Source organism: Heterocephalus glaber, unplaced genomic scaffold (assembly GCF_053883595.1).
Source record: "Heterocephalus glaber isolate CG9 unplaced genomic scaffold, H.glaber_assembly_v1.0 deba00001004, whole genome shotgun sequence".
Classification (NCBI taxonomy): Eukaryota; Metazoa; Chordata; class Mammalia; order Rodentia; family Bathyergidae; genus Heterocephalus; species Heterocephalus glaber.
Genome location: NW_028258179.1, coordinates 5415246 through 5443162, shown reverse-complemented (window position 1 = coordinate 5443162; position 27917 = coordinate 5415246). Strand labels below are relative to the sequence as shown.

The 27917-nt window shown below is 37.6% G+C and overlaps 1 protein-coding gene across 19 annotated transcripts in view; it reads right to left on the bottom strand.

Annotated features, from left to right (window-relative positions):
- The window catches only part of Gigyf2 (GRB10 interacting GYF protein 2), a 147188-nt gene that overhangs the window by 85168 nt on the left and 34103 nt on the right, over positions 1-27917 (bottom strand). For 9 of the 19 annotated variants that reach the window (XM_004868075.4, XM_004868078.4, XM_004868079.4 and 6 more), the window contains 3 exons: positions 23047-23176; positions 21782-21877; positions 4443-4554 (listed from right to left, as the gene is read on the bottom strand). In XM_004868075.4, coding sequence (XP_004868132.2) covers positions 4443-4554; positions 21782-21877; positions 23047-23176 — 338 coding nt within the window. Of the gene's footprint in view, positions 1-4442; positions 4555-21781; positions 21923-23046; positions 23177-27917 lie in introns of those variants that run through there. The other 10 variants (XM_087209411.1, XM_087209415.1, XM_087209416.1 and 7 more) reach the window with 2 other exon arrangements.

Here is a 27917-nt window from a genome sequence, read left to right as displayed (position 1 = left end):
AACTTCCTGTCACTCAGAGACACCATACCATGATCTCGTAGTGCAGGAGTGTACTCAGGTGTTTGTGGTAATCCTGGTGTAAACAAACTTACTCAGGACACTGCCAGATGTATAAACATGTAGCACTTACAACGGGGCACAGTACATAGTGCTTGACAGTGATAACACAACTGTTGCTAGTTTATTTATTTCTATACCATTTATCATTTTAGTGTACTCCTTCTACTTATTAAAAAAAAAATAGTTAACTGTGAAACAGTATGCCATATTACACCAGGAGTAATTCAAAAATCTTGTGTCTACTGTCTCTTCATTGTGCCAAGAGATCAAATCCTGACCTATACCATCTAGGTTTAAGTACACTGTGATGTTCACACAAGGAAATCAAAATCACTGAATGACACATTTCTCAGAATGTACTTGTAGTTAAGCAGAGTATGACTCTATGTGTGTATTTTCACTACAATGTCTTAAAACTAGAAATAAACTAATCAATAAAATAATGGCTAAATTCGGAGAAAACATAATACACTATGAAGCCAAAGAAAATAAAAAAGTACTGGGATTAACAGAAATCTGTATTATGCTACTGAATGAGAAATGCATACTACACAACAATGCATATAAAAATAATTCCCTATATAAATGTCATTGCTGCACAGTTAGGGTCAGGAAGGATACATATATCCAACTGCTGATCTGGAAGGAAAGGGTAATATGTACTTTCAGTTTTATATTTTATGTATAGTTTTCCCAACTAATGAACACCATTTTTAACTAACACGTGGGTGAGAAAACTAGAGGAGGGGTGGACTCTGGGGGTGTATTCTGGCCATCATCTCTAACTCAATTTCTCCCACAATGCACAACAATCCCAAAAAAATGATGCATCTCTTTTTATTTTTATTTTGTGCAGTGCTGGGGATCGAACTCAGGGCCTCTCACTACTAAGCAAGTCCTCTACCACTGAGCCACATCCCCAGCTGCAAAATGATCAATCTTAAACAAAAGCATGAATGTATCCCAAAGCCAAATAGAACTGAGTTAATCACTCCAAATATCCATGCAGTACTCATTTCTTTGTTATAATCATGAACTGACTCAGAAAACAGTTTTGACTCTCACATGATCACACTGTGAAATACTAAATTAATGTACATAATTATATGTGGGTAATCTTAAGAACAATGGACATATCTTCAACTATTTTTTCATTTGTAAACTGGAAAGACCATAGTTGAACTTAATAATCTTAAGGTTACTTTCCAATTGTATCAATTTCACTTTGTGCCAACAGAAAGTGAACTCACAGTTTAAGTGCTTCTCCTCTTGAGGAAATGTACACTTTTTATTTAATAACCTAAAACAATGTAATCTAAACTATAATGTGTAAGGTGTTCCTGTATAGCCATGATTTTAGGATAGGGAAAAAAATTTCCTCCTCCTTTAAAGAGCACTTTTTTCAGGAAAGTCATTGCACGTATATATTACCTTGAAAAACTTTTATTCTAAGAAGCACATGAATATAAAAAACAGCCTTTAGATTACCAGGAAAACACTACAAAATATTTTCTGCCAGTTATAACTAGTCAGCCCTGACAATGGTCCTGTTTATGAGTCTTAAAGCTTTTTAATGGGGCACATAAAACGCATCAGATTCTACAGCTTTCCCATTTGTCCAACTTAAATCACCTATAAATGTGGTTCCTGTATAAGAAGCAGCAAAAACTATTCATAAAGTGAAATTTAAAGGACTGTCCTACTGTCTGAGATTTTACACTATTCTCTTTTTTTGGTACCAGGAATTGAACTCAGGACCTTGCGCTTGCGAGGCAGGCAGTAGCACCACTGAGCTAAATCGCTGGCCCATTTACCCTATTCTTTTAGGGATTAAAGTATACTTCCTTTTATTATTGCTGAAGACAGTTGTGGTTGATAAGCTGTATGGACTGGCCTTGTTTTTTCAACTGCTGCTAAGAAATGCCTTTAATAACTTCTTAATTCTTCAACTCTCTCAACCACAAGTTATTTCAAACCCTAGGCTTTTAAAATTTTATATTCCTGGGCTGGAGGTTTAGCTCAGTGGAACCACTGCCTGCCTGGCAAGTCCAAGGTCCTGAGTTCCATCCCAGGTTCAGGGGCGGCGGGGGAGTTTATATTTCTTGTGTGTACCTTCACTTGCTGAAATATTATTAAACAAAAACACATAAAATGGAAAGACAACAATGCTTATGTTGTTTCCTCTATACTCTTTTAATTTTCATTAGTTGATGATATTTAGAAGCCTTGAAGTTGACCAATTTTCACATCAAAGTTTTCTCAAGTTGAAGTGAGCCATGGTGACACAAGCCTGTAATCCCAGCCACTTGGGAGGCTGAGGCAGGAGGAATGCAAGTTTGAGACTAATCTGAGCAACTTAGAATGACCCTGTCTCAAAATAAAAAATTTTAAAAGGATAAGGATATAGCTCAGTGCTTTCTGGGTTTCTGGGTTCAGTACCTAATACTGCAAAAAAGAAAAAAAAGTTTCCTCAAGTTGGAAACAGGGTAATCACCTAAGAGGAGCTCCACTCAAAGAAAAGACTTAAAAATCATTATTTACCCAAGTTAAAATAAATGAAAAAATATAAAATCAGATTATAATTGTAACCCTGTTTAATAAAATGAGCTATTGAGACCATTAAAAAGAATCATAGGTGGTTGTGACAATGGTGTTACAAGTATTTTTCACAAATCAAGTAAATTTATTTGACTAGTTTCGTGCCCTTCATTCACACTGGCATCCTAATTAAGTCACTACTTGGGCCGGGAATTTAGCTCAGCGGTTCTGGCGCTGGCCTTGCAAGCACCAGGTCCCGAGTTCGATCCCCTGCACGAGAAAAGAAAAAAAAAAAAGTGAACCTAATTAAGTCACTACTTCTCACATGTCACACTGTCTTTTATCCATGCCCTATTGAAGCTCTAAATGTAATCCTCTGTGGTAACCTCACTTCCATGAAGGAAGAAAGCAGGAGCACTCATTACTCGCTCACTAGTTTCTCCACATGTGAGGGCCTGGAGGGCCTGCAGAGACTGGCTGGTAACTGCGGCACACAGTCTACGTGGTGCACACTTGTTGCCTAAGCAGCATTCTCTCTGACTCGTCCTGGAAAAACACTGGAGGTACTTATGTGAGTGCAACTCTCTCTCGTCTCTGCTGTCCGACAGAGGGAATACGGGAAAAGGCCACATAGAGGCCAGAGCCAGAATTACTCAGTTACATCTCAAAAACACCATCTCACCACCAAGATGCACAAGCTTTGGATAAATTTTGCACCACTAGAATCCAATCTGGTGTGGAAACCTGAGCTGCCTGTGGGGCTTTTGAAGCAAGGACAGGTCAATTCTGTGGTAATGGTACTTCTAGTAAGTTTTACAGATGAGTCTACCAACTCCTCAGAAGATTAAAACCACTCTTTTACATATGGAGAAATAAATGATGCAGAAGAAAAAACACAACTACAGTAAGTAACAGTACCTAGAAAAATAAGTTTTAGTTAGTCCCCTCTCATTACTCACAGCTGGATTCCTACTATTATCAGAAATCTAACTGAATACATTTTCTACAAAGACCGTAACATAAGCCATAACCATAAAGTTGAAAAAGAAATTCAGGCACCCAACACTCTTACATGCCAATCTAGTGGCATGAGATGTGAAGACAATGGCCTCTGTCACTGCCAACACCCAGTTCTTCCACTTCTAAAGCATCTTGGAGAAAATTACAAGCTATGCTTAGACTACTGGTGTGATTTAACCAACAGGGTTAAAGGATAAACATCAAGAACGTTCTTATTTAGCAGAAAAATCAATGAATCTCAAATAGGAAGCACATATCAAAGAACCAAGTAAGAGCAAAGAGTTACTTTTCTAAGACATACATCTACAAAACTACACACACATACGAATGTTACCTAACTATATTTTATTAAAATCCCCAAAAGGTCCTAGGATTTCTAAAACAGTTTTCACTAAAGTCACTCTATGTTTGGAGTCACTCCTGGCACTCCATACAGATGAGGCTGTTGTATAGAAACTCTGTGTCGTGGAGGCCCACAGGGACATCGGTGCTAGTCCAGCAGCCAAGACCTGTCAGGACACCTGGATCCCACAGTACAAGGCTCCCTGTGGATGAAGAATGGGCATAGCAAGAGCTTGCAGAAATGTCTAGACTCCCTCATGCTCAAATCAATACAGTTAGAATTGGACTCTTCTGCTCCAAAGCAGGAACTGAGCAACAGATACCTTGAGAAATGATTCAGAAAATAAATACAGGACATTTAGTGCGCAATTAACATCAAAGAGCAATTTCTTTTAAAAAATCAGGCATTAAAATATTTAACAAGTGATTTCCCTTTCCTCCGCCGCCTCTTCTGTCATTACTTTTTTCACATGGAAGCTCACCTCGCCCTCTTGAAGAACTTCGACCTCTAGGAGCCCCCACCACTGTTCCTCCTCCTCCTCGTCCTGTCAATCGCAGGACAGCAGCACTATTTACAGACATGGAAAAGTTTCTCTGCCAAAAAATAAAAACAAGAAAGAAACAGAAAGAAAACAAAGAAAAAATGGATAAAACAGATAAAACTACATGTTGCTTCTCCCCACCTCCCACTGAAGCTATAAAACAGCAACTAATCACTACCCTAGTGGCAATGGGAAACCGTAACTACACAACATAGGGAGATGATCTAAACCCTGGTTTTACCTGACAGTTTTAATTAACATTTCAGATCAACAAAACTGATAAGCAGTGTGTTACACAGTGCTGGGTTCACCGGGAAATATTACTAAATGCAGTATGTACAAAGATAGGGCAACAGAGCAAACTCTGTAAGGACAAAAATAAAAGGGAACCATAAAACGTCTGTTCTAAGAGTACAACAATAAAGAATAAAACAATTTTGACTCATTTTTTTCAACAATGTAAATTACTATCTCCAAGTAGTACTTGCCATAATGACAGGAATTGGGTGAAAGGGGAAAGGAAAGGCCACATAAAAATCTACATTAAATCAACCACCTGAAGGATACATGAATGAGAAGGGAGAAGGATTGTTTTTTTAAAAATCTCAACCATTCAGTCAGTAACCTAAACCTGGCACAATGAAATAGTAGTGAGTGGACATCCACACATGAAGAAGGGAGGCCAGGATGTTAAAAACATTCCTAATGACACTTCTGGATAAATGGAATAAACTGAGCTCGGGAAAAGATTAAGCAAGAATTATAAAAGTCTTGAAAATTATCAATAAAAAAATAAAACACCTGGGCATTTGATGAATTTTGCAAGAGGGTTTTAAGCTAAGAAACTTGTCCGACAGATCCTTACTTGAATTCCTCTACTTTTAGAACCTCACAGACAAGTGCCCAAAAGTGCACAAGTGTGGTATGAGGAAAATGAACCTTGGACTCGGCTAGTGCCGAGGGTTCTCCTATCCAAGGAGGAAGAAGTGAGTAGGTAAGCAAGAATCCTGTAATTCAAGTCACGTTTCAGTCTTAAGTGGTTTCTGCTGATTTTCTACTTTGATTCCAAATCAAGGAAAATGGGTTATCTATGTTTTCCTCTTTTGAAGAACATGTAATTGAGTTAAAACTTCTATTTTCATTGATTTTTTGAAATACATAGGTCATTTTTTTCTTTTTGGTTATCTAATTTTATTCAATACAATTTGTTCAAGTAAATTTTAGAAACTATCAATGTAAATAAAATTATTTTGAGTTCTACAAGTACATGATCACACCACCAAGTAACTTCAAAACTGAAAGCTTAATATGTAACTGGTAACTGAAAATTAGAAAAAGCACCTAACTTTAAAAAAATCTATTACAAATTATATTTTGATAAAACTTAATAAAAAGAAAACTAGCCGAAGCATACACGTTCACTTACCTTTTGGCAGAGAGTAATGCAATACTAAGAAGGGCTCTTGGGATTATTATAATTAATACTATGGCATCCCCAAGTCTAGATTAATATATACTGACAAAACAGAAGTCAGCGCTAACTGTATGTTATATGCTAGGAGCTCGAGCAGTTGAACACTTAGCTACTACATGTAAAATCCAATGTACACGCCTAAGTGTGGAGAAACTCATATACAGTGGACCCTCAAGTTACGACCAGCCTGACATATGAACAACTGGGCTAATTAGGTTAATGGAAGATTCGTGTGCCTTTTGTTATCTATAGCGTTTACCCAGGTAAACATCCAGATTTCACCTGTATTGACTTATAACCAACTTGAGTTACAGCCAGCCCTCAGGAACAAATCGAGTTTTTAAGTCAAGAGTCCACTGTATTTTTTTTTTTCTTTCTGCTTTCCTTTGTTTTTGTTTTTTGCAAGACAGGGTCTCCCTACATAGTTCAGGCTGGCCTCAAACTCATGGCGATCCTCCTGCCTCAGCCCCCCCAAGTACTGGGATTATAGGCACGTACCACCATGCCCAGTGGAAACTTATATAGTCATACACTCTGACACATTGCTACTGCCATTGCAAACTAGTATAATCGCTTTGGAAGGTAATTTCTCAAACTATATTAAAACCCCCATGCCCTCTGACACAAAAGTTTCACTTCTTCCACATGAGTAAATAACACTTAAGTAGAAATATCTTTAACTGTAGTGTTGTTTATAGAAATAAAAACTATCTAAATATTAACCAATAGAGGCTAATTTAAAAATCATGAGTTTGGAATTCTGTACAGCTGTTTAAAAAAAAAAAGAAACTTTCTTAGTTAAATCACATGAAGCCCCTAATATTCAACCATTTCTGATGCACAAACACTGCAATTTCTTGTGGTCAACCTAAAGTATAGGGATACAGAGGATGATTGTAGTTAAAAGCATAAAGAAGCCAGACTGCCTTGGACTGCATTTTGGCTCCTTAACTCGATTTCTGTGCGCCTCACTTTCCTCATCTATATAATGTAGATAGGGTAATATTTTTATCTACTTTATGGGTTGTTGCAAGCACTCCTATTAAACGTCAATGTCAAGTTCTTAGAACAGTGTCTGACACATACAAAAAGTTAAGGATGAAACCAGGTGTGGTGGTGCACACCTGTCTCGGGAGGCTGATGCGGGAGGATTACCTCAAGTTCGAGGCCAACCTGGGCCACATAGTGAGTTCAAGGCCAATCTGAATTGCATAGTGAGACCCTGACTCAAACAACCAAAAAAAAAAAAAAAAAGCTAAGGATGGATGAACACATGGACAGACAGCTGGCTAAGTATTTGTTATTAATCCCAGATAGATGCTTAGAAAAAAACAGTACAGGGGCTGGGGATTTAGCTCAGTGGTTTATAAGCACAAGGTCCCGAGTTTGATCCCCGGTACCAAAAAAGAAAGAAAAACTAGTACAGAGTAGAACTGCCAGCACAGCATGCTACCATTTATGGTGGGAGAGTGGTTAAAAGAATAGAAAGAAGCCAGGGATTTAGCTCAGTGGTTTCGTCGCCTGCTGCTCAAGCGCAAGGACCCGAGTTCGATCTCTGGTACCAAAAAAAAAAAAAGAATAGACAGATAATTAAAGATGCCTTAAATACTCTTGGAAGGGAGCACAAGAAAACAGGAACAGGGGCTACTCCTGAGAAGAAGTAACAAGCAAAGTTTAGGTGAGACGAAGATTTGCTTTCATTATATGTGGTTTCTGGTTTTTTCATGTGTACCTACACATATACCTATTCAAGAATACAGAAATGAAATAATTTTCTGTGATGTCAAATAAATAAAATATAGCAGTCGCATACCAGCTGCCTATATTTAGGGGTAATAAATAGAAACATGCAGGCTGAGAACAGAGAGTGGCAGAGTAGTGGTCTAGCATGCATGAGGCCCTCCAAGTGAGATGCATATTCAAGAAGAATGGCAAATCAAAAGAACCCGAAGATCTCTGAACAATAATCTTATTCTATAAAAACATAGACAGATAGATAGATGGACAGACAAGGAGGGAGGGTGAAAGGGTGACAGTGAAACTTTAAAGATAAATATCTATGTCAGGTAACTAGAGAATTTAAGACACACCAGCAAAGAAGCTGCTTTTAGATGAGAAGTATTTATCTCCCTATAGAGGTACTGGAAGAAAAAGTACACGGAACTCTAATCCAAGAAGATCTACATAACCTCTGAAAAAGTAACTAGACTATCCCAAGGACAAACATCAAAGTTTTAATGACTCTGTGCCCAGCTAACACACTGTTTTATTCCACCATATTTTATAAGTATCAAAGTCTAGCAGATAAGTATCACAATATCCTAAATGATGCCATTTAATCCTTTTATGATTAGTGTTCCATTTTTAGAACACCCATAACAACGGAACATAAAATTTTTTCTCTTCAAATTCTTGTTCCTTGGGCCAGGGATTTAGCTCAGTGGTTCTGTTGCCTGCCTCGCAGATGCAAGGTCCTGAGTTCAATCCCCGGTACCAAAAAAAAAAAAAAAAAATTCTTGTTCCTTGAATTTTTCTAGGTAACATATATGAATTTCATGCAAACATTTAAAAACTTGCAATCTTCAGCATAAATAGGCTTATGTGTCCAAAAGTAGACCCCAATGATCTTCTGTGGCTATTGTGAAAACTTTCCCAGCCTTGCATTAAGCCTGATGTAAACCTTAAGATAAACATTTCCATTATAAAGAAAAAATGAAAATCTGTTCCATTAGTCATTCTAGAACTAATTCTGGTATGTAGCTGTAATATATATATAGTGGACCCTCAAGTTACAACCAACTTGACATACGAACAACCTGGGCTGCAACTGGAATTTTAGTTTTAACTTATGAACAAAGTCTGGAGTTATAGGGCCAGGGATTTAGTTCAGCAGTTCCGCCACCTGCATCAAAAGTGCAAGGACCCGAATTCAATCCCTGGTACCCCCCAAAAAAAGCCTGGAGTCATGACCCAAATGCCAGTTGCTTGTGCTTCCAGATGGTCTCAGATACAGATTTAATCCTTAAAGAGTTCTGGAAGGAACATGACAACATCCTGTCCTGTATGGAGTTAACTGAGAAATTTTAGGCCAGTGTCTAAGGACACTGAAATTTGCCTGTACACAAGAAAGAAACTTTGAAGGCTGTGTAGAGTAGCCTGAGGCTTCAATTGACCAACCTGAGTTACACCAGCCTTCACAAATGAATTGAGTTCATAAGTCCAGGGTCCACTGTACTTAATTTTATTCTTCTTCAAATTAGTAACCAACTGATACTGATTAGCTGTTGTTAACCAACAGTTCCCAAGTAACATGTGCTGAGCAATCTTTGATTTTTCCAGATGATTTATGTACCCACTTAGTACATACTAATTTCTTAAAAATATTATGGAATGTTTCTGGATGACTTAGTTACTCATTCCACTGAATGAAAGTATACCATGTTTTGGCAACTAGTAGCTAGTCATCATTTTTAATATACTACACAGCTTTTCTGGCCCATGCATTCTCTAAGAGGTCTAGGAAATCATTTAAGGAAAAAGAAAATTTTAAAAATATGTATAAACAGCTAAAAATAGATGAATATGTATGAAATAATAAAGCTATCATACTATACTATATAAAAATTAGCTGCTGGAGCTGAGGATGTAGTTTAGTAGCAGAACCTTGCCTCGCATGTATAAAGCCCTGAGTTTGATCCCCAGCATTGTAAATAAAAAATTTTAATGAGCTTCTGTATTTAAAATCATAAATGTAATTTAAGGGCCAGGGATTTAGCTCAGTGGTTCCGGTGCCTGCCTCGTAAGCACAAGGTCCAGAGTTTGATCCCTGGTACCAAAAAATAAATAAATAAAATAAAATAAATATGATTTAAAAATTTAGAAAACTTAAAAGGCATAACTATGTCAACAGGCCTTCAGATATAAGGACCGCATATAAATATTATAAATCAACAAGAAAAAGATTAGTATTACAAAAGAAAAAATGGCAGACAGAAAAAAATGTAAAATGATGAATGAACGTGTGAAAAACTTTACTGCTATGGGCAAAGAAATGTAAGCTAAAACAGTGGAAAAACTTTTTCCAAATAGGCATAGAATTCTTTCAATGAAAATACTCATTAAACCTTAGAGCAGCGAAGCAATGTTTGCTGTATGCCACCACTTCTATAAAAAGGAAAATACATTCACATATTACTTGGAAAAATATACAGAGCTGGGCAGAGTGCTATACACCTGAGGTCACACAGCTCAGGAAACTGAGATAGGAAGATTACCTAAGCCTAAGACCCGCTTGGCCAATACAGTGAGACTCTATCTCAAAGAAAAAAGATATATACAGATATATACAAGAAACAGCTAACACTGGCTGCTTTTGGAAAGGAGGGATAGGTGGCTGGGGAAGAGCTGCAAGGAATATTTTCTTTTTTTTTTTTTTTTTTTGTACCGGGGATCGAACTTGGGTCCTTGCGCTTGCAAGGAATATTTTCTATTGGACATTGTTTTGTACATTTTGAATTTTAAATTATCTATTACATATTCAAAAATACATAAATAATATTTTAAAAAGAAAAATACTGAATAGAGCATAAAACTAATAGTAAAATACCAGTTTTGCCAGCAGTGAAATGAAGAAGATACCCTCATTCCCATTTTCTTGAAAGCAATCTAGCAATGTCTAGCAACTGAGTTTACTTCTGGACTTTCACCTGTATCCCATGCATCTGTGGGGTCTATCTTATACCAAAGCTCCTTTATTACTGCAGCTTTGTAGTAAGTTTATAATTGGAAAGTGAGCCTGTCAACTTTTTTCTAAAAGAATTGTTTTGACTACTTGGGGTCCCTTGCAATTCCACATGAATTTTAGGATCAGCTTGTCAGTATCAACCAAAAAGATGACTGAGGTTTTGAGGGAAGGCACTGACAGTACATCACACTTGATCTTCACAATATCAAATCTTCCAATCCAAGAACACGGGAGCCCTTTCGTTTCTTAATTTGTTAATTTCTTTCAAGGCGGTCATGGAGTTTCTAGAGTAAAAGTTTTATATCTCCTTACTTAAATTTACTCCTAAATTCTCTTTTCATTATAAACGGAACTATAAAGGAAGGAAGTGGGTCCCCAGACCCAGACGCATCTGAAGCAAGAGCTGAGGCCCATGGGAAGAGTGAGGAGGGTTGAACGAAGAAGAAGGAGATGGCAAACGGCACTTTCTCCCTGATCCCTGGCTCACTGCATGGGAAGCTCAAACCCACATATGCACGGAGACTACTGGCAACCCCAGAGGCCAGAAAGGAGAGACGCACCAGTGGAGCGGAGCAGTGGACACACAGACTACAGTGGTGGGTGAGTTATTCAGGTTCATGTCCCCCAGGAGAGGGTGATTGGCTGGTCACCGTCTTGAACAAGGGCTAACTGAGCTTGGAACTCAGAGCAGCTGCAGGCTGGCTCCATCAGGGTAAGGCAGAAGTGAGTTCCAGTCAGCAGGAGGTCAAGGAGACAAGTTCAAGCCAGCAGGAAGCACAGAGTGTTGCAGGCTGAACAAATTAGGTTCCATCCTCACAGCCAGAAACTAGCCTGAGCTTCAGAAAGGTGCAGGCTTGCTAGGATTAACCACTACATCACTGTAAATCTAAGGCTGGCTTGTTGGGATTAATCAACATGGATCTGGGCTCTATGTGCCCAACATGTCTACTAGTGACAGCAGAGACATACCTCCAAGTGAACAATTTTTTTATTTTCTTTTTTTTTCCTTTGTTTTTGGTTTTCTTTTTTCTTGTTCTTGTTTATATATAACGTGAACACTTTCTAGTTTTTATTGTTATTGTTCTCTTCTTCAATTTATTTCTTCCTTCTCTTTCCCTCTTGTATCCTTCACCAGTGTCCCAAAGTTTGCATAATCTTCCTTTGTCCTCCAGCCTTGCTTCTAATCTTTTATTCTTCTTATATTTCTCTATTTTTTTCCCTAATCTCTTTTAAATTTTCTCCCAAGGGGAAAATCACCATACTGAGGGCATATTTACTATATATAATTTTCAGATGTTTTAGATTTTATTATATAACCACAAATCTAGTTCATACAGTTAAAGGTGGCAAATTAACAGTTAGCACATAAATCCCTGGCCCCAACATTTTGTCATTTTCTAGGCTTTGTCTGTTGCTATTGTTACTGTGGACTATTCTACTTTACCCATTGTTCTGATCAGTAGTTCTTCCTGGTATGCCAAGACTCAGGCTGTCTAAGAGTCATAAACAGAACTATAGGCCAGTGACAAACAGGGGCTAGGCCAAACAGGCAGGAATTTCTCATCCCCAATAAATTGAAGAGGTAGGATCTTACAGACTCAAAACTCAAAAAGCCAGCTACACCTAGAAGACATCTCTGAGAAATAGTCACTCCCTGAGTGTTTTAAATACTAGCAATAAAAGTACTTGCCATAGGCAATTTACAAGCATAAGCCCAGGAATTAAACTAAAAATAAAGAAAAAAAAAGAAGAAAATGAGAGAATACACTTAAACAAAATGCAACCCCAGACTTCCAGCTCACCAAAGACAAACCCAGGAGGCAATGAGGAGGCAATGAGGTAGAATAATTGGAAACCCTTCCACCTGGACTCTCTGAAGTGATAACAGTGGAAGTAACAAAGCAGATGAATGAAGTTCTAGAAAAAATCAAATCAGAAATAGTTTCCCAGATAACTACAGAGATGGTGACCATAATGAAAGACACAGTTAGCAACTCTAGAGCAGATAAAGATTTTTTCAAAAAAAATAAAGGAGCTTAAGAAATTGATGGGGCCAGGGATGTAGTTCAGTGACACCGCGCCTGCCTGGCAAGTGCAAGGTCCTGAGTTCAATCCCTAGTACCAAAAAAAAAAGAAATTGATGGAAACCATGAATGCACAAAATCGGAAAAAAATGGAATCTATGAAACAGATTCAAACAGACATACAGGCAATCAAATATTCTACTGAAAGTATACACAGCAGGATGAGCCAATGTGAGGACACAATATCAAATACAGAAGACAGGATTGCAGTTAACAATCATGAAAAGAAAGATTTCTTTAAAAGAGTAAAGCACCACAAAAAATCAATTCAATAGCTGCTACATGATGCAAAGAAGAATACCATAAGATTGATCAGAATCAATAAAAGAGCAGGAGATAGAACAAACAACTTAAAAAACCTGGGGGCCGGGAATTTAGCTCAGTGGTTCTGCTGCATGCCTGGCAAGCACAAAATCCCAAGTTCGTTTCCTACTACCAAAGAAAAAAAAACTTGTTCACACAACTAATGGCAGAAACTTCTGAAGCAGGGAAAAAGAATCTGATGCACAGATAAGTGAGGGATATAGAACTCCAATTACCCATGATCAAAAAAAAATGTACACCAAGGCATATAATAGTCAAGATCCCAGAAATTTATAGCGGTGAATACCCATTATCAGGAAAACAGAGCAGGTGCAAATAACCTAATGTTGAACCTCAAGCTTCTAAAAAAAAGAAGAGGAAATCAACCCCAAAGCTTATATGAGAAAGGAAATTATATAATCGCTTCTCAGCCTTTTGGCTAAGATCAAGTGTGGAGAAAGGAAATTGTAAGAATCACAGCAGAAATTAATGCAATGGAGACTAAAAAGGCAATACAAAGAATCAATGAAGGTCAGGAATTTAGCTCAGTGGTGGTGCCTCACAAGCACAAGGTCCCGAGTTCGATCCCCAGTAGCAAAAAAAACAAAAAAAAAAAGAATCAAAGAGCTGGTTCTTTGAAAGATTAAATAAAACTGACAAACCCTTAGCCAATCTTATCAAAAGAAGAACAGACTCAAATCCATGCAAGTAGGAATGAAAAAGGGTGAAATCACAACAGATCCTGCAGAAATTCAGATCATCAATACCTACTTTGAGAACCTCTATTCTAATAAGATGGAAAACACAGAAGAAATGGACAGATCCCTACATACATATGAATTACTAAAACTGAACCAAGAAGATATAAAAATTCTAGGCCGGGGATTTAGCTCAGTGGTTCCGCCGCCTGCTTTGCAAGTGCAAGGACCTGAGTTCAATCCCTGGTACCAAAAAAAGAAGATATAAAAATTCTAAATAAATCAGTATCAGTCAATGAAACTGAAGATGTAACTGAAAACCTACCAACAAAGAAAAGGTCAGGCCCTGATGGATTCACTGCTGAATTATACAAGAAATTTAGAGAAGACCTAATGCCACTACTTCTCAAACTCTTTGATGAAACTGAACGGGAAGCAATACTCCCAAATTCATTCCTGGAAGCAAGCATTACCAAAACCAGAGAAGAATCCAACCAAAAAGGAGAATTATAGGCCAATCTCCTTAATGAAATATTTGCAAAAATCCTCAGTAAGATACTGGCAAACAGAATGCAGAAAATCATCAAGAAGGTTATACACCATGACCAAGTAGGATTCAACCTAGGGATGCAGGAATGGTTCAACATATGCAAATCAATAAATGTAATACACTATATTAGCAGAACGAAAAACAAAAACCATATGATCATTTCAACAGATCCAGAAAAAGCATTTGGCAAAGTCCAACATCCATTCATGATAAAACCCTACAGAAAACTGGAATAGAAGGTCTTTGTCTCAATCTGATAAAAGCCATCTATGACAAACCAACAACCAACATCATACTAAATGGACAAAAACTGAAAGCTTTCACTCTAAAATCAGGAACTGAAGACAAAGATGTCCACTGTCCACTCTTATTCAATACAGTTCTGAAAACATTAGCTGGAACAATTAGACAAGAGAAAGAAATAAGAATAAGGATAAAAAAGAAGTTAAATTATCATTATTTGTGGATGATATGATACTCTACATAGAGGACCCCAAAAACTCTACCAAAAGACTTCTAAATTTAGTAGTGTAGCTGGATACGAAGTCAACGCTCAAATATGAACAGTATTCCTATACACAAACTCTCTGAGAGACAAATTAGGGAAACAACAACTTTCACAACAGCATCCAAAGAAATAAAATACCTAGTAATCAATCTAACAAAAGAAGTAAAACACCTTTACATGGAAAACTACGGTATTCTGAAAAAGGAGATTAAAGTGGATATCAGAAAATGGAAAGACGTCCCTTGTTCTTGGGTAGGAAGAACCAATATAGTGAAAATGGCCATACTTCCAAATTTGTTATACAGATTTAATGTAACCCCAATCAAAATATCAATAGCATATCTCATAGAATTAAGAGAACAATCCTAAAATTTATGTGGAACCAGAAGAAACCTAGAATAGCAAAAGCAATTCTAGGCAACAAAGGTAAGGGAGGGAGCATCACAATCCCTGACTTGACCTGAAATTATACTACAAAGCTACTGTGCTAAAAACAGCATGGTACTGGCCCCAAAAAAAGACCCAAGGATCAACAGAGCAGATCAGAAGATGCAGAAACAACTCTAGACATACTCAGCCACCTTATCTTTGACAAAGGAGCCAAACACCTTCACGGGAAGAAAGATTGCCTCTTTAATAAATGGTACTGCAAAAACTGGCTTTCCCCATGCCCAAGATTAAAGCTAGACCCACATATCCACCATGCACAAAACTCAAATGAAAATGAATCAGAGATCTAATATTAAAACAAACACTAAATCTACTGGAAGACTGAATAGGTAGAACTCTTGAAGACACTGGTGTAGGCAAAGACTTTATGAACAAAACCCTGATCACACAGGAAATATCATAAAGATTCAACAACTGGGATCTCATCTTATTAAAAAGCTTTGCACAGCAAAAGACACCACCAATAGACTGGTGAGACAACCCACAATGTGGGGAAAATTTTTGTCAGCTGTTCCTCAGAAAAAAACACTCTCTCTCTCTCTCTCTCTCTCTCTCTCTCTCTCTCTATATATATATATATAAAATAAAAAATTCAAAAAAAAAATCAGAGCCCCCACAAATTTAAAGACCCAATCCAAAAATGGGCATCTGAAGTAAATAGACACTTCTCAGACAAAGAAGTAGAAATGCAAATAAATATATGAAAAACTGTTCAACATCACTGGTCATTCAAGAGATGCAAATTAAAACAACACTGAGATTTCATCTCACTCCAGAAAGAATAGCTGTTACTGAGAAATCAACCAATAACAAATGCTGGAGGGGCTGTGGAGAAAAAGGAACTCTTCTCCACTGTTGGTAGGAGTGTAGACTGGTGCAGTCACTGTAGAAATCAGTGTGGAGATTTCTCAGAAAACTAAAACTTGAGGTCCAATCTGACCCAGCTATTACCCTTCTAGATATATTCCAGACAGATTTAAAAGTATCATACCACAGTGATATATACGCACACATCTTTATAGCAGCAGTTTGTAATATAGCTAAATCTTGGAAAGAGCCCAAATGCCATCAGCAGATGAATGGATAAAGATGATATGGGGTTTTTTATACAATGGAGGACTATTCTGCCATAAAGGATAAACGAGACATTTTTAGCTAAATGAATACACTTTTAGACCATACTCTTAAGAGAGACAAATCAGACATACACGTTTAAATACTGCATTGTTTCTCTGTTGCAAGAAACCAAAAATGGACATAAGGACTAAAATGTGTAACAGATATTGGGAAATGAGGAGAAAATGTTCAAATGAGAAATGGAACAAAGGAGGGGGAAGGGGGAAAGGAAAGAAGGAACCAGAAAAAAAAGAATAAAAGGAAAAACACAGAAACAAAGCTTTTGTAAATAAAGAGGGGAAGAGGGATCAAAGGGAAGGGAGGGGAATGGGAAAAAAGCAGAAGCAAGATATATCTTGTACAGGTACAAATTCCCCATGATCAATGTTATCATTATGTATATCTAAAATGTATGAATATTCTGCTTCAAAAAAATAGATGGAATTTTATTCTTAATTTTGTTTGTAAAATCATTCCTCACTAGTGTATAGAAACAGAATTCATTTTTGTGTGATCTTGTACCTTACAACTGTGCCACTTTCACTCTCTTTTAAATTTTGTATAAATAGGATCATGTCATCTATAAACATAGTTTTAATTCTTCCCTCCAATGAGGATCTCTTTTCTGTCTTTTACTCACCTAACTGCCCTGGCTAGACCTTCCTATACTGTATTAGACATCATATTATCAAAACAGTTCAATGAAAATGATTTTAAGAACACATGCTGTCCAACGACCGTTAAAATAAAACACAGCAGCCACCAACAAATCATCACATCAGCTAGGTTCAGGCAACACTGATCCTTTACATATCAGAAAAGGCAAGGATGAAAATTATTTAGAAAATCCAGGATATCTTATGTTATCAAAACGACACAAAAAGCTCCCATCGATAATCATGATTGCAAAGCAAATGCAATCCGGATATGATCTTGAGCAAATCAATGGAGCATCTATTCCTATATTCCCTCACATGCCCTTTCCTGGCATCTTAGCAGCCCCCACGAATTCTTCAAGGTTAAACTGTTTACACACAGTTGATATTTCTGGCAGTTGTATTTTCAATGTGCAATTTTGGCTCATTAATGAAGGAGTTTCTGCAGATCATTAAAAGAGACAGTGAAATTAAAATACTACTATCCTAATATGTCACAGAACCATGAACCTGCTTGACTGTAAAAATTACTGAAAATGCCAAATATCCTTGACTGTGAAACTGGCATTAATAAAGGCAATGGTGTCCGCCTCTGCAGTAAACACCTTGGAAGATAGACACATATAGTATGTAGTAAAGGAGCTGACTAGCCAGGAGTGTAAGACAAAAATTAAAACACAAAAAACAATCACTGAGCCAAGAATAACAGTGATAATTAATTGTTCAATTATTTCCTGTGGTTCCAGAGTGAATATTTAAGCCTTGAGAAAATATGTGCACCCATAAAACTGTTTTACACAGCAAAGTTTCAAAAGTAACATCACTTCTAAAGAGTTTGTTTATATCCAACAATTTATTTAACTCCAAATGAATCAGTTTTACTATCACCTGAGGAACTGTTGGAAGCAAATAGTTCTTAAAAGTGAGCCCAGTAAAAAGAGTGCAGCAGTATCTTTTTCAGGCCTTTTGGCACAGCTGTTCTACTTACATATGTGATCAGCAGGTCTCATAAGACTGTACTCTAGATCACTCCCTGCTGCATCAAAACAGGCAGACATTGTATTTTTGGATATTGAGGCAAAAGAAGCAACCTGATAACATTTATACTTAAAATAAGTATCTTATTGGTTTTAAAGAAGATATAAAGAAATCATAAAATCAACTAGAAAAATTGAAAAGATAAATGGGCAAAGGACACAAGCAAATTAAAAACCACGAAGTCCCATAAGCTCAGCATTGAAACCCTAACTAAAAGTACGTAGTAAAAAAAGAAAAAAATCACCAGGGATTTAGCTCAGTGGTTCCGGAGCCTGCTGCACAAGCGCAAGGTCCCGAGTTCAATCCCTGGTACCAAAAAACAAACAAAAAAAAAAAAAAGAAAAGAAAAAAATCACAACCATTCACGTTAGCCAAAATTAAAAATCTAAGAGCTAGAAAGATTTCTCACACAATGCTGATGGGAGTACAAAGTGATGTCAGCCACTGTGAAAAGCAATCTGTCAATACCCAGAGAAAGAGGGAGGGAAGGAGGTAGGGAAGGGGGTTATAAAAGAATCAAACTGTGTTATGTACGTGCACTCCCTAAGATGAAAGTAAACTGCATGTACTGCATGTATTAATATCTTTTTTTTACTCCCAGCTGTAGTGATGCACACCTGTAGTCCCAGCACACAGGAGCCTGAGGCCAGAGGATTGCTGTAAGTTCGAGGCCGGCCTGGGGTACATAATGAGCCAGTATGAAACTACATAGTGAGACGCTATCTTAAAAATCCAAAAAAAAAAAAGTAAAAGGGCGAAGAATTCAAAACCCAATGACTCCACTATTATAAACCATTATAAGAATAATCATTACAGGGCCGGGGATTTATGCTCAGTGGTGCAGTCACCTGCCCCGCAAACGCAAGGTCCTGAGTTTGATCCCAGGCACCAAAATACAACAACAAAAAACAAAGAATAATCATTACAGGGACTGGGATATAGCTCACTGGTAAAGGAAATCTCTGGCAAGCACAAGGCCCTGGATTCAATTCTTAGCATAGTAGAAAGGGGGATGAGAGAAAGAAAGGGTCACTGCAGTATAATCTGAAATAGGAAAAAATGAAAACAACATAAATATCCAACAAAAGGAGACTGGTAAAATTGTGGATTTTTCACATAATACTGAAAATATTATACAGTATAATCCACAGCTATGGGTATCAACAAAGATAAATTCAAGAATCAACATTGAGGGCTGGGGATTTAGCTCAGTGGTTTCGCTGCCTGCTGTGCAAGCCCAAGGACCTGAGTTCGATCCCCAGTACCAAAAAAAAAGAATCAATGTTGAGAGCTACAGAATAAAAATATACTATCTTCAACATAAAATTTATAACCTTATAAAACTATTTTCTGAAACTATGAAAACTATTTTATGGCATATTGTTAAATATGTGATGAAAATATAAAATTGTGAAGAAGCCAGGCATGGTGACACACGCCTGTAATGCCATCACTTGAGAGGCTGAGGAAGGAGGATCACCGTAAGTTTGACAGCAGCCTGAATGATATAGCAAGGTCCTGTCTCAAAAGCAAAAAAGGGAAGAAAAACCAAATCATGGTAATCTCTGAGAAGAGAAGGGTACACCCCAAGCAGTTTCAAGTGTGTGAGAAATGTTATTTCTTAAAAAAGAAACACAAGTATGTCATACTCTTAAGATCTCATATGTTGATGGTAAACAAACTGGTGTTTATAAAAATATTCTTTAACTCATCTACTTGAAATACCTCATAATATTTTTAAGAAAAACTGAATCAAAATGTAGTCAGGTTATCAATTTGACATCTGACAGAAATTTTTCAGCAATGAGTGGAAACAGGACCCTTTTTTGCCATGTTTTCTTCATAACAATAAATACCTTTTGGTTAATGAAAATGTCTGATGATGGCTCTGAATGGATTTTAGGAATAAAGATGGAAGAAGTCTGATTCAGAAGAAGACATAAACAGAACAAAATTATTTTATGAAAGTATGTTGGTAAATATCAACAAGTATTAATATTACACCTTTCTTAATACAGTTCTAACAGAAAAGATGATTTATCAAGGTTCTCTTTTTGGGTTTTTGGTACTGGGAATTGAACTCAGGACCTTGTGCATTGGAGGCAGGAGTGGTGCCACTGAGCTAAATCCCCAGCCCAAGGTTCTCTCCCTTTTTTTTTTTTTTTGGTACCGGCAATCAAACTCGGGTCCGCTTTCAAGGCAGGCAGTGGAACAACTGAGCTAAATCCCTGGCCCCAAGGTTCTCTTTTTTTTTTTGGTACTGGGGATGGAACTTGGGTCCTTGTGCTTGCACAGCAGGTGGTGAAACCACTGAGCTAAATCCCCGGCCCAAGGTTCTCTTTTTAATAGATAATAAAACATATCAAGAATATCCCGAAAACACTCAAGTTTATCAGAAAACATAATGTTGAGAATGTTCTGCAATTAAATAGTGGGGGCAGTTGTACAACTCAGTAAATATACTAAAAACCACTCAATTATATATTTTAAAAGTGTAAAAATTATGATGTGAATTGTCTCAATAAGGCTGCTTAAAGAGTCTAAATTATATATATATATACATATATTTTTTTTTTTGGTTTTTGGAGACAGGGTCTTGTATGTAGTTCAGTCTGGCCTAGTGATCCTCCTGCCTCTGCCTCCTGATTGCTGGGATTGAAGGTGTGCACTACCACACCAAGCTGACTTTTCATTTTAAGTGGCACTCCAAATGAAAGTATAAATAAGGATCAAAATGTATAATAGATAATGTGAAATAGGAAGAGAAGGTCCAAAGGGGAAGGGGAAGTGGGAGGGTAAGGGGGAAAAAAGTAAGTATGAGAAAAGGAAAAAACAGAAACAAAGTCTTTGTAAATAAAGACAGGTGGAGGGGTTGAAGGGAGGGCAGGAGAATGGGAAAAAAATTAAGAATCAAGATAAATCATGTATGGGCCGGGGATTTAGCTCAGTGGTTTTGCTGCCTGCTACACAAGCGCAAGGACCTGAGTTCGATCCCCGGTACCAAAAAAGAAAAACCAAAATTAAAAAAAAAAAAAAAAGATAAATCATGTAAAGGTACAAATTCCCAATGATGAATGTTATCATATTGTATACCTAAAATGTACCAATGAATAAAAAAAATTAAAAATAAAGTGGCATTCCAACATGCCAACAAAATTCATTTCTCTATTACATTACAATCACGATAAACTCCTTTTATGGTCTTTGTACAAGACACAGTACATTGTGAATAGAGAAAACAAGATTTCCTACAGAGTTCTAAGTAAGTTTTGAGGTAGAGATCTACATTTTCTTCCAGTGGTAAAATGAAGACAATGATTCAGGTTGGCGATTACTTCTGAAAAACTATGTTTTTTTGAAAAGATGATGCTCTCTTGCTCTCAAAATAACACTTCTTTTCTACTTAAATAAGTTATAGGGATAGTTCCCACCATTCCTGTGGATCTAAAAGCACTTTCTTATCTCAAAATAGTACTCACCAGCTTTAGATACTAAAGCAAACCTTGGCAACTCAAAGGCATCCAGCAAGACACAGTAAGAAGGAGACAGACTCATGGAGACTCGGGACACCCCTTAGGGCATGAGCAGTCGCTTGCTATTTTCATACCTTAGTGAGAAGGGCACAAATTTGACCTGAGGATCAGAGTAAGGCACAAACCTGTTCATCTTCTGTGAAGGGTACTAGCGCCAAGGGCGGCAGGGGCTCCTCCTGTAGGATAGGCAGAAACTCTTTATCCAGAAGGTCTGCAGGTATCTGTTTGCCAAAAACATGGTCGTGAGAGCAATGCCACTCCTCCAACTGTAGGAAAAGAAAACTAAGAAAAAAGACTCGTCTATTACTGTTCATCTCTTACTAATTACTATAAATACAGATTAAAGCTTATCTAGTCATAATTAACTTGTTAGTTACTTAGCCCTTATACATTTGGAGACAGTCAAACACTAAAAATCCTAGCCATCTTCCCTCTCCTCCTCTGAGACCATATCTGGATGTGGCATTAACTCTGCTATGACAGATTACACAGTGGGGCAGGGAAGATCTACACATTTAACTTAAAGTAAATGGTAAGGAGAGTTCGTAAGCAATTGTACCTGGCCTTAGCAACCATCATTAAAACTGAGGATTCTCTATCCATTAATAAAGTAGAAACAAACTACATTGACAAAAATAGAAAATATTATTTCTCATTAGGTAATAAAAATCTACTTTAGACTTCAGTCCAATCACTCATGAGTGTTACAAATGTGGTACTGAATTTTAAGCTTTTCCTCCACTAAAAACTTTATATTGAACTCAAAAAGGGAAAGGTTAGAAGCTGTTGTTCCTCCTGTTCCTTGCTTCTAAGTAAAAAATAAGATAAGGGGCCAGGGATTTAGCTCAGTGTTTTTGCCGCCTGCTGCGCAGGCGCAAGGACCTGAGTTCAATCCCCGGTACCAAAAAAAAGAAATAAGTAAGAGATGGATTGAAGAGAAGGGAGAAATTTACTAATCAGGCATCAAACTTGGACAGAAATAAAGGACAAGAGGTAATTAGCAAGAAACATGACACGCTGACTGCTCCTGTCATGACATCCTAAGCCTCTCTAAGGAACACGAGTACCTGCACAGCCATAATCCCAGAACCCAGGAGACTAAGGGAGGACTGCAAGTTCAAGGCCAGCCTGGGGCACACAGCAAGTCTGAGGCCAGTCTGGATTATACAGGAGACCACTGCGGGGGGGGGGGGGGGGGGGGGGGGGGTTGAAGAGTTACACTGAGCTGCTGTTAACTATTGTAGATTTCAATGCTGGATAAAGGTAAGGTAGACAAAATAAATGTATCCCAGTAAATAGATAAAAGATTTTTTTTTTTATAGATCAATATATAACTGTACAGACCCTAAAGTCTCATTCACAATTTTCAACTCTCGTCCTACTTTCTTACCTTGTTGTCTTTAAGGAAAAGTGCTAACATCTCTTCTCTGCCATAGCGATAATCAGCTAATTTATACTTCGGCAACGCTGGAGAAAGAGGCGGGGATGTTATACTCCCACCACTGGACAGAGCTCGGAGCCTACAACATGAAAGAGAGACTATATAAAATGAAGTGGCAACTACTCTGGTACCGCAGACCTTTTATGTAATACACTGTAGAAAATTTTCATTTTTGTTCATGAGAATAGCAGAAACAAACCCCATTAACTCAAGGTGTCAAAGATTTTACCTTTAATACAACCTGCTGTCACACTAAGCAGGAGCAAGGAGTTCAGTAAGAAAGGGATTCACTGAGTGGTGGCAACTTCCTAACTTAAAAAGTACCATACTATGTCCCCGAGAAGCTTGGCAGTTGGGGACACTTTTTATCAAACAACACAACAGTGAGGTACCACCTTACACTCATTAGATCCATAAAAACTATATTATAAATTGGAACGACTACTTCAAAGAATGATTTAATAATAGTTACTTCATAGGTATTTGTCTTTTTGGCAATAACTAAAAGATAAAAAGTACTGTGACATTAAAAAAAAAGCAAAATACAGAAGCTTACCACAAAGATAACATTTATGTAAAATATACACACACAAATAGGTTTATATTGTTTATAGACATACACACTGGCAAAAGCATAAAAGAAACATGGAATTGACAAGGACAAGTCAGGATAAGGTTAAATCATCAAAGGAAAGGAGAGTCTAAAGCCAGCTTAATTGTACCTGATTATTGCTTTTTCATCCTAGTGATGAGTACATGAATATTTATTATAACTTGTTTCTACAAACCTGTATTTTATGATATATTTTAATAAAGGCAATTAATGATCTCTGGAAAGAATTTTAGAATGCAGTGAAGTATAAGGAAGAAAAAAAAAGTATTATTAGACTATTTTAAAAAAATCAAAATATACTCCAGGCTACTCACAGATGTTGCCTCTAACAAATGGAACTGGGGAAAAAATAAAAATAAAAAACAAAACAAAACAAAAAAACAAATGGAACTGGGGAAAAGGGGACCATTTTAATTTTAAAATAACATGTTTTTATAAAAAGAGGAAAAAAAAAACCCCTAGAACTCCTGGAGGACAAGGCAAGAGGATTACAAGTTCAAGCTGTGACTGGGCAACATAGTGACTTAATGAGACTCTCCTGAAATGAGGAAAAAAAGGTTGTGGGGAAAATGGGTGGGAATGCACCTCAGTACCACAAAAAAATAAAAATAAACCCTCAGCAAAAAGTAGGAAAATCTGCCTCGCAAGCACGAGGTCCTGAGTTTGATCCCCAATACCAAAAAAAAAAAAAAAAAAGTAGGAAAAGATCCCACTGTAGAACTGTGTCAAAAAGTAAGCGGGAGGGCCAGGGATTTAGCTCAGTGGCACTGAGCTTGCCTGGCAAGCACAAGGTCTTGAGTTCAATTCCTAAGTACTGAAGGTAAAAAGAAAAAACCAAGAGGGAGAATATTAGGAATAGTCAATAATCTAGGCCTGCCCTACAAGGTAATAAATATCCAGGGTGAAAGGGCCCAAGGCACTTTAATTTATTGGTTTATACTAAATGAAAAGTCAACAAAAGCATTAAAACCCAGCCCCGAATTGCTAAGCTTTATTTACAAAAGCAAGAAAGGAATAATGATCTACTAAATTATATACTAAGAGATAACATGAAGGTCAGGTAAAGCACAGTAAATATTTGTATATTATTAAACATGGCACATGCCTATAATCCCAGCACTCTGGAGGCTGAGGCAGGAGGATCACTGTGAGTACAAGCCCAGCCTGAACTACACAGTGAGACCTTGTCTCAAAAAAAAAGGCACATGGCCAAAATATAAAAATGTGCTTACATGTAGAAAGAACACTTCAAAAAAGGAATATACATTGTTAGCCAGGCATGGTGGCTCACGCCTGTAATCCTAACACTAAGGAGGTTGAGGCTGAGGCAGGAGGATGCCATGAGTTTGAGGCCAGCCTGGACTCCATACTGAGTTCAAGATCAGCCTGGATACACAGCAGGACTCTGTCTCAAAAAAACTTTTTAAAAAAATTGTTAAGTGAGGTTATAGATGGAGAGTTCTTTTCCAATGTTTCTATCTTCTCATTCTACATTTTAAAAAAATATTTTATTATGAACAATTTTGAACTTATGGAAAAGCATCAAGAAGCATGTAATGAGTACTCTTGCACAAATCACTCAGGCCGAAAACCACCAATCCATGGCTAAACAGGTCCTTTCTACCACCTGTCTAAACCTCTTGATCCTATTTTCAGGGAAATGTTGGACTTCCACATGGTCACAGCCAGAAGAACAAAGATTCCAATCTAAGTTTTTATGACTAAAATATGATCTTTCCAACAATGTATTTGCTGCATTTGCTGATTTTATCCATGATACATCTTAAAATGTTTCTGTCCTCATTTGTTTCATGTAAACTTGCAACTGGGTGCAGGGACTTGACACCCTTTGGCATATTTTGTACGTGGTGGTATATTATTCCAACGGGAGGTACGCAGTACCTGGTTGTTTGGCAATATTACCAGCCACTAAATGTTTAGGCTCACTAAACCTGCTGCAAAATGATCCCAGTCTAGCAATCCTTCTTTACTTGCTAGACTATTTCCACAAAAAGAAACTATATTGGTGTAGTTACTCAGTGGTATAGTTTATATAAGAAAGGAAAGACCTTGACTCTGTTTTTTCACTAGTTTTCAAAGTAACAGTGTGGTTCACTAGTATCCTCCAAAAGTAACAAACTGTTTTTTCACTAAATTACTTCAGTGTGATTGCTTTAACAAAGTTCACTGTCTCACCTTTGACCAGTGGGACCCTGGTTTGGCCCCTGGATCCGTCAGCCCTAGAAGTGCTTAACAGCCTCTTTCCTATCTGCTATGTCCATATGTTCCAGGTGCTCTTCTTGTATTATTTCTTGCCTCAGATGTGGACTCAACCACTTCTCCAAGTAACCCTGATTCTCTCTAATACGTAAAAAGATCATAATCAGGTGCCACAAGTGTTCATTGCTTCTCAGTTGCTTTTTGTGTTCTTTACAATTAGTCTCCGGCTTATAGATTATTTAATTCAACTCCGGTAAAACAGGTTAAACCACCAAGTAGGAAAAAAGCAGAGTGATCCAAACAATGCTGAAGGACCTTCCAGAATAGTGCCTCCTAGCAGAGGCCTGTAAAGCTGGGGTCCTTCTTGAAAAAGTCAAATTAACATCCCCTGAGAACTGAAGTTGGGAATTTTATACATATATTAACTCCTTTACTCTCACATGAACATCATGACAACTCCAATATATTTTACCCTTGCACAGTGGTGGACACCTATAATCTCAGCACTCAGGAGGCTGAGGCAGGAGGATCACCACAAGTTCAAGGCCAGCCTGGGCTACACAGTGAGTTCAAGGCTTATTATTTTTTTAAATTAAGCTGAGAGGTTAAATATCTTGGTCAATATCTAGTCATAGCCAGCAGAACAAAGATTCCAATCTGTTTTTATAACTAAAAAGACAGTGGGCTTTCCAACAGTAAGTTCTCAAAGTGGTATTTAAAATAGCCACTGTCACAGAATACTGCTGCAGTACTTGTGCAAAGAGAAACTTCCCCCTTGTACTATTTGAATTAGTTGTCCAATGGTATGGTTTATACAAGAAAGGAAGGAAAAATATGCATATTTTCATTACAAGTTATTTTAAACTATCTCCCTTCTATGAAGCCAACATGATTCCCAATAGTTTCTACCACTGGAGGGCACAACTAAACACTCTCCCAAGTCCTTATCAATCCAGTGTCAGCAGCCACCACATCTGCCCAGGGACAACTCCTTGTAGCCTAACATTCTTAATCTCATCAAATGCTCCTCACAAGAAGGTTTCAGATGGTTTTGCCACCCAGTTCCTTCTAATGAAACCCACTTCTTACAGGCAAAGACCTACTAAGTATAATCAGATTCCTATAACTCCTGTGAGGAGATTGAGGAGAGCTAACAGTGACTCAAACTAAGAAAAGATAGTGGCTACCTAAGAATAATGGATGTACTCTGACTCAGCAGTCAACAAATTCTCTTCCAAGTCCTCTAACAACAAATACTTGGAAAAGCTAAAACATATTTGGGTAATGTCCCTCCCTAAAAGCCTGCCAGTGACCTTTATCTCCTCCAGCCAACTTTCTCTTTTAGAAATGCAACAGCTTCCCCCAGTCTCTTAACTGTACCTAGGAGCCCAGCGTAATGCAGCACCCCACCTGTAGCTGTGCACTGAGCGTCCTTCCTCCTCGTGCAGTCACTTCAAGACTCAGTGAAGCCTGGCTTCCTCACCACACCACTGCTCTGCAAAGTGCATCAGTAACACTGTCAAAACCAAGGCAAGTTTTCTTATCCTCGGAGCCTTCATATCCCAGACTACCTTGAAGACCAGTCTTACCATAGGTAGTAACTGATAGGTACTAGCAGGACTCCTAAGAGCCCCTGAGAATTTCTAAATCTTCACTTGCTAAGCGCTGTTCAAAATCTAAACTTCATGCCAGGCATTGTGATGCACACCTGTAAGCCCAGCACTCAGGAAGTTGAGGCAGGAGGATTGCCTCAAGTCTGAGGCCAACCTGGACTACATAGTGAGTTCAAAGCCAGTCTGAATTATATAGCAAGACTGTGTCTCAAGACATACAAAAAATCTAAACTTCAGCTCTAAAAAGCAACTGGATTTTCAGTACAAAAATGTGAAGGTTTCGGAATCAAAAAATACTTCTTTAGAAGCTCATGATTCAAGTCCAGATCTGCCCTGCCTGCAATGACAGGTTTTCCTATATAACCACATACAAA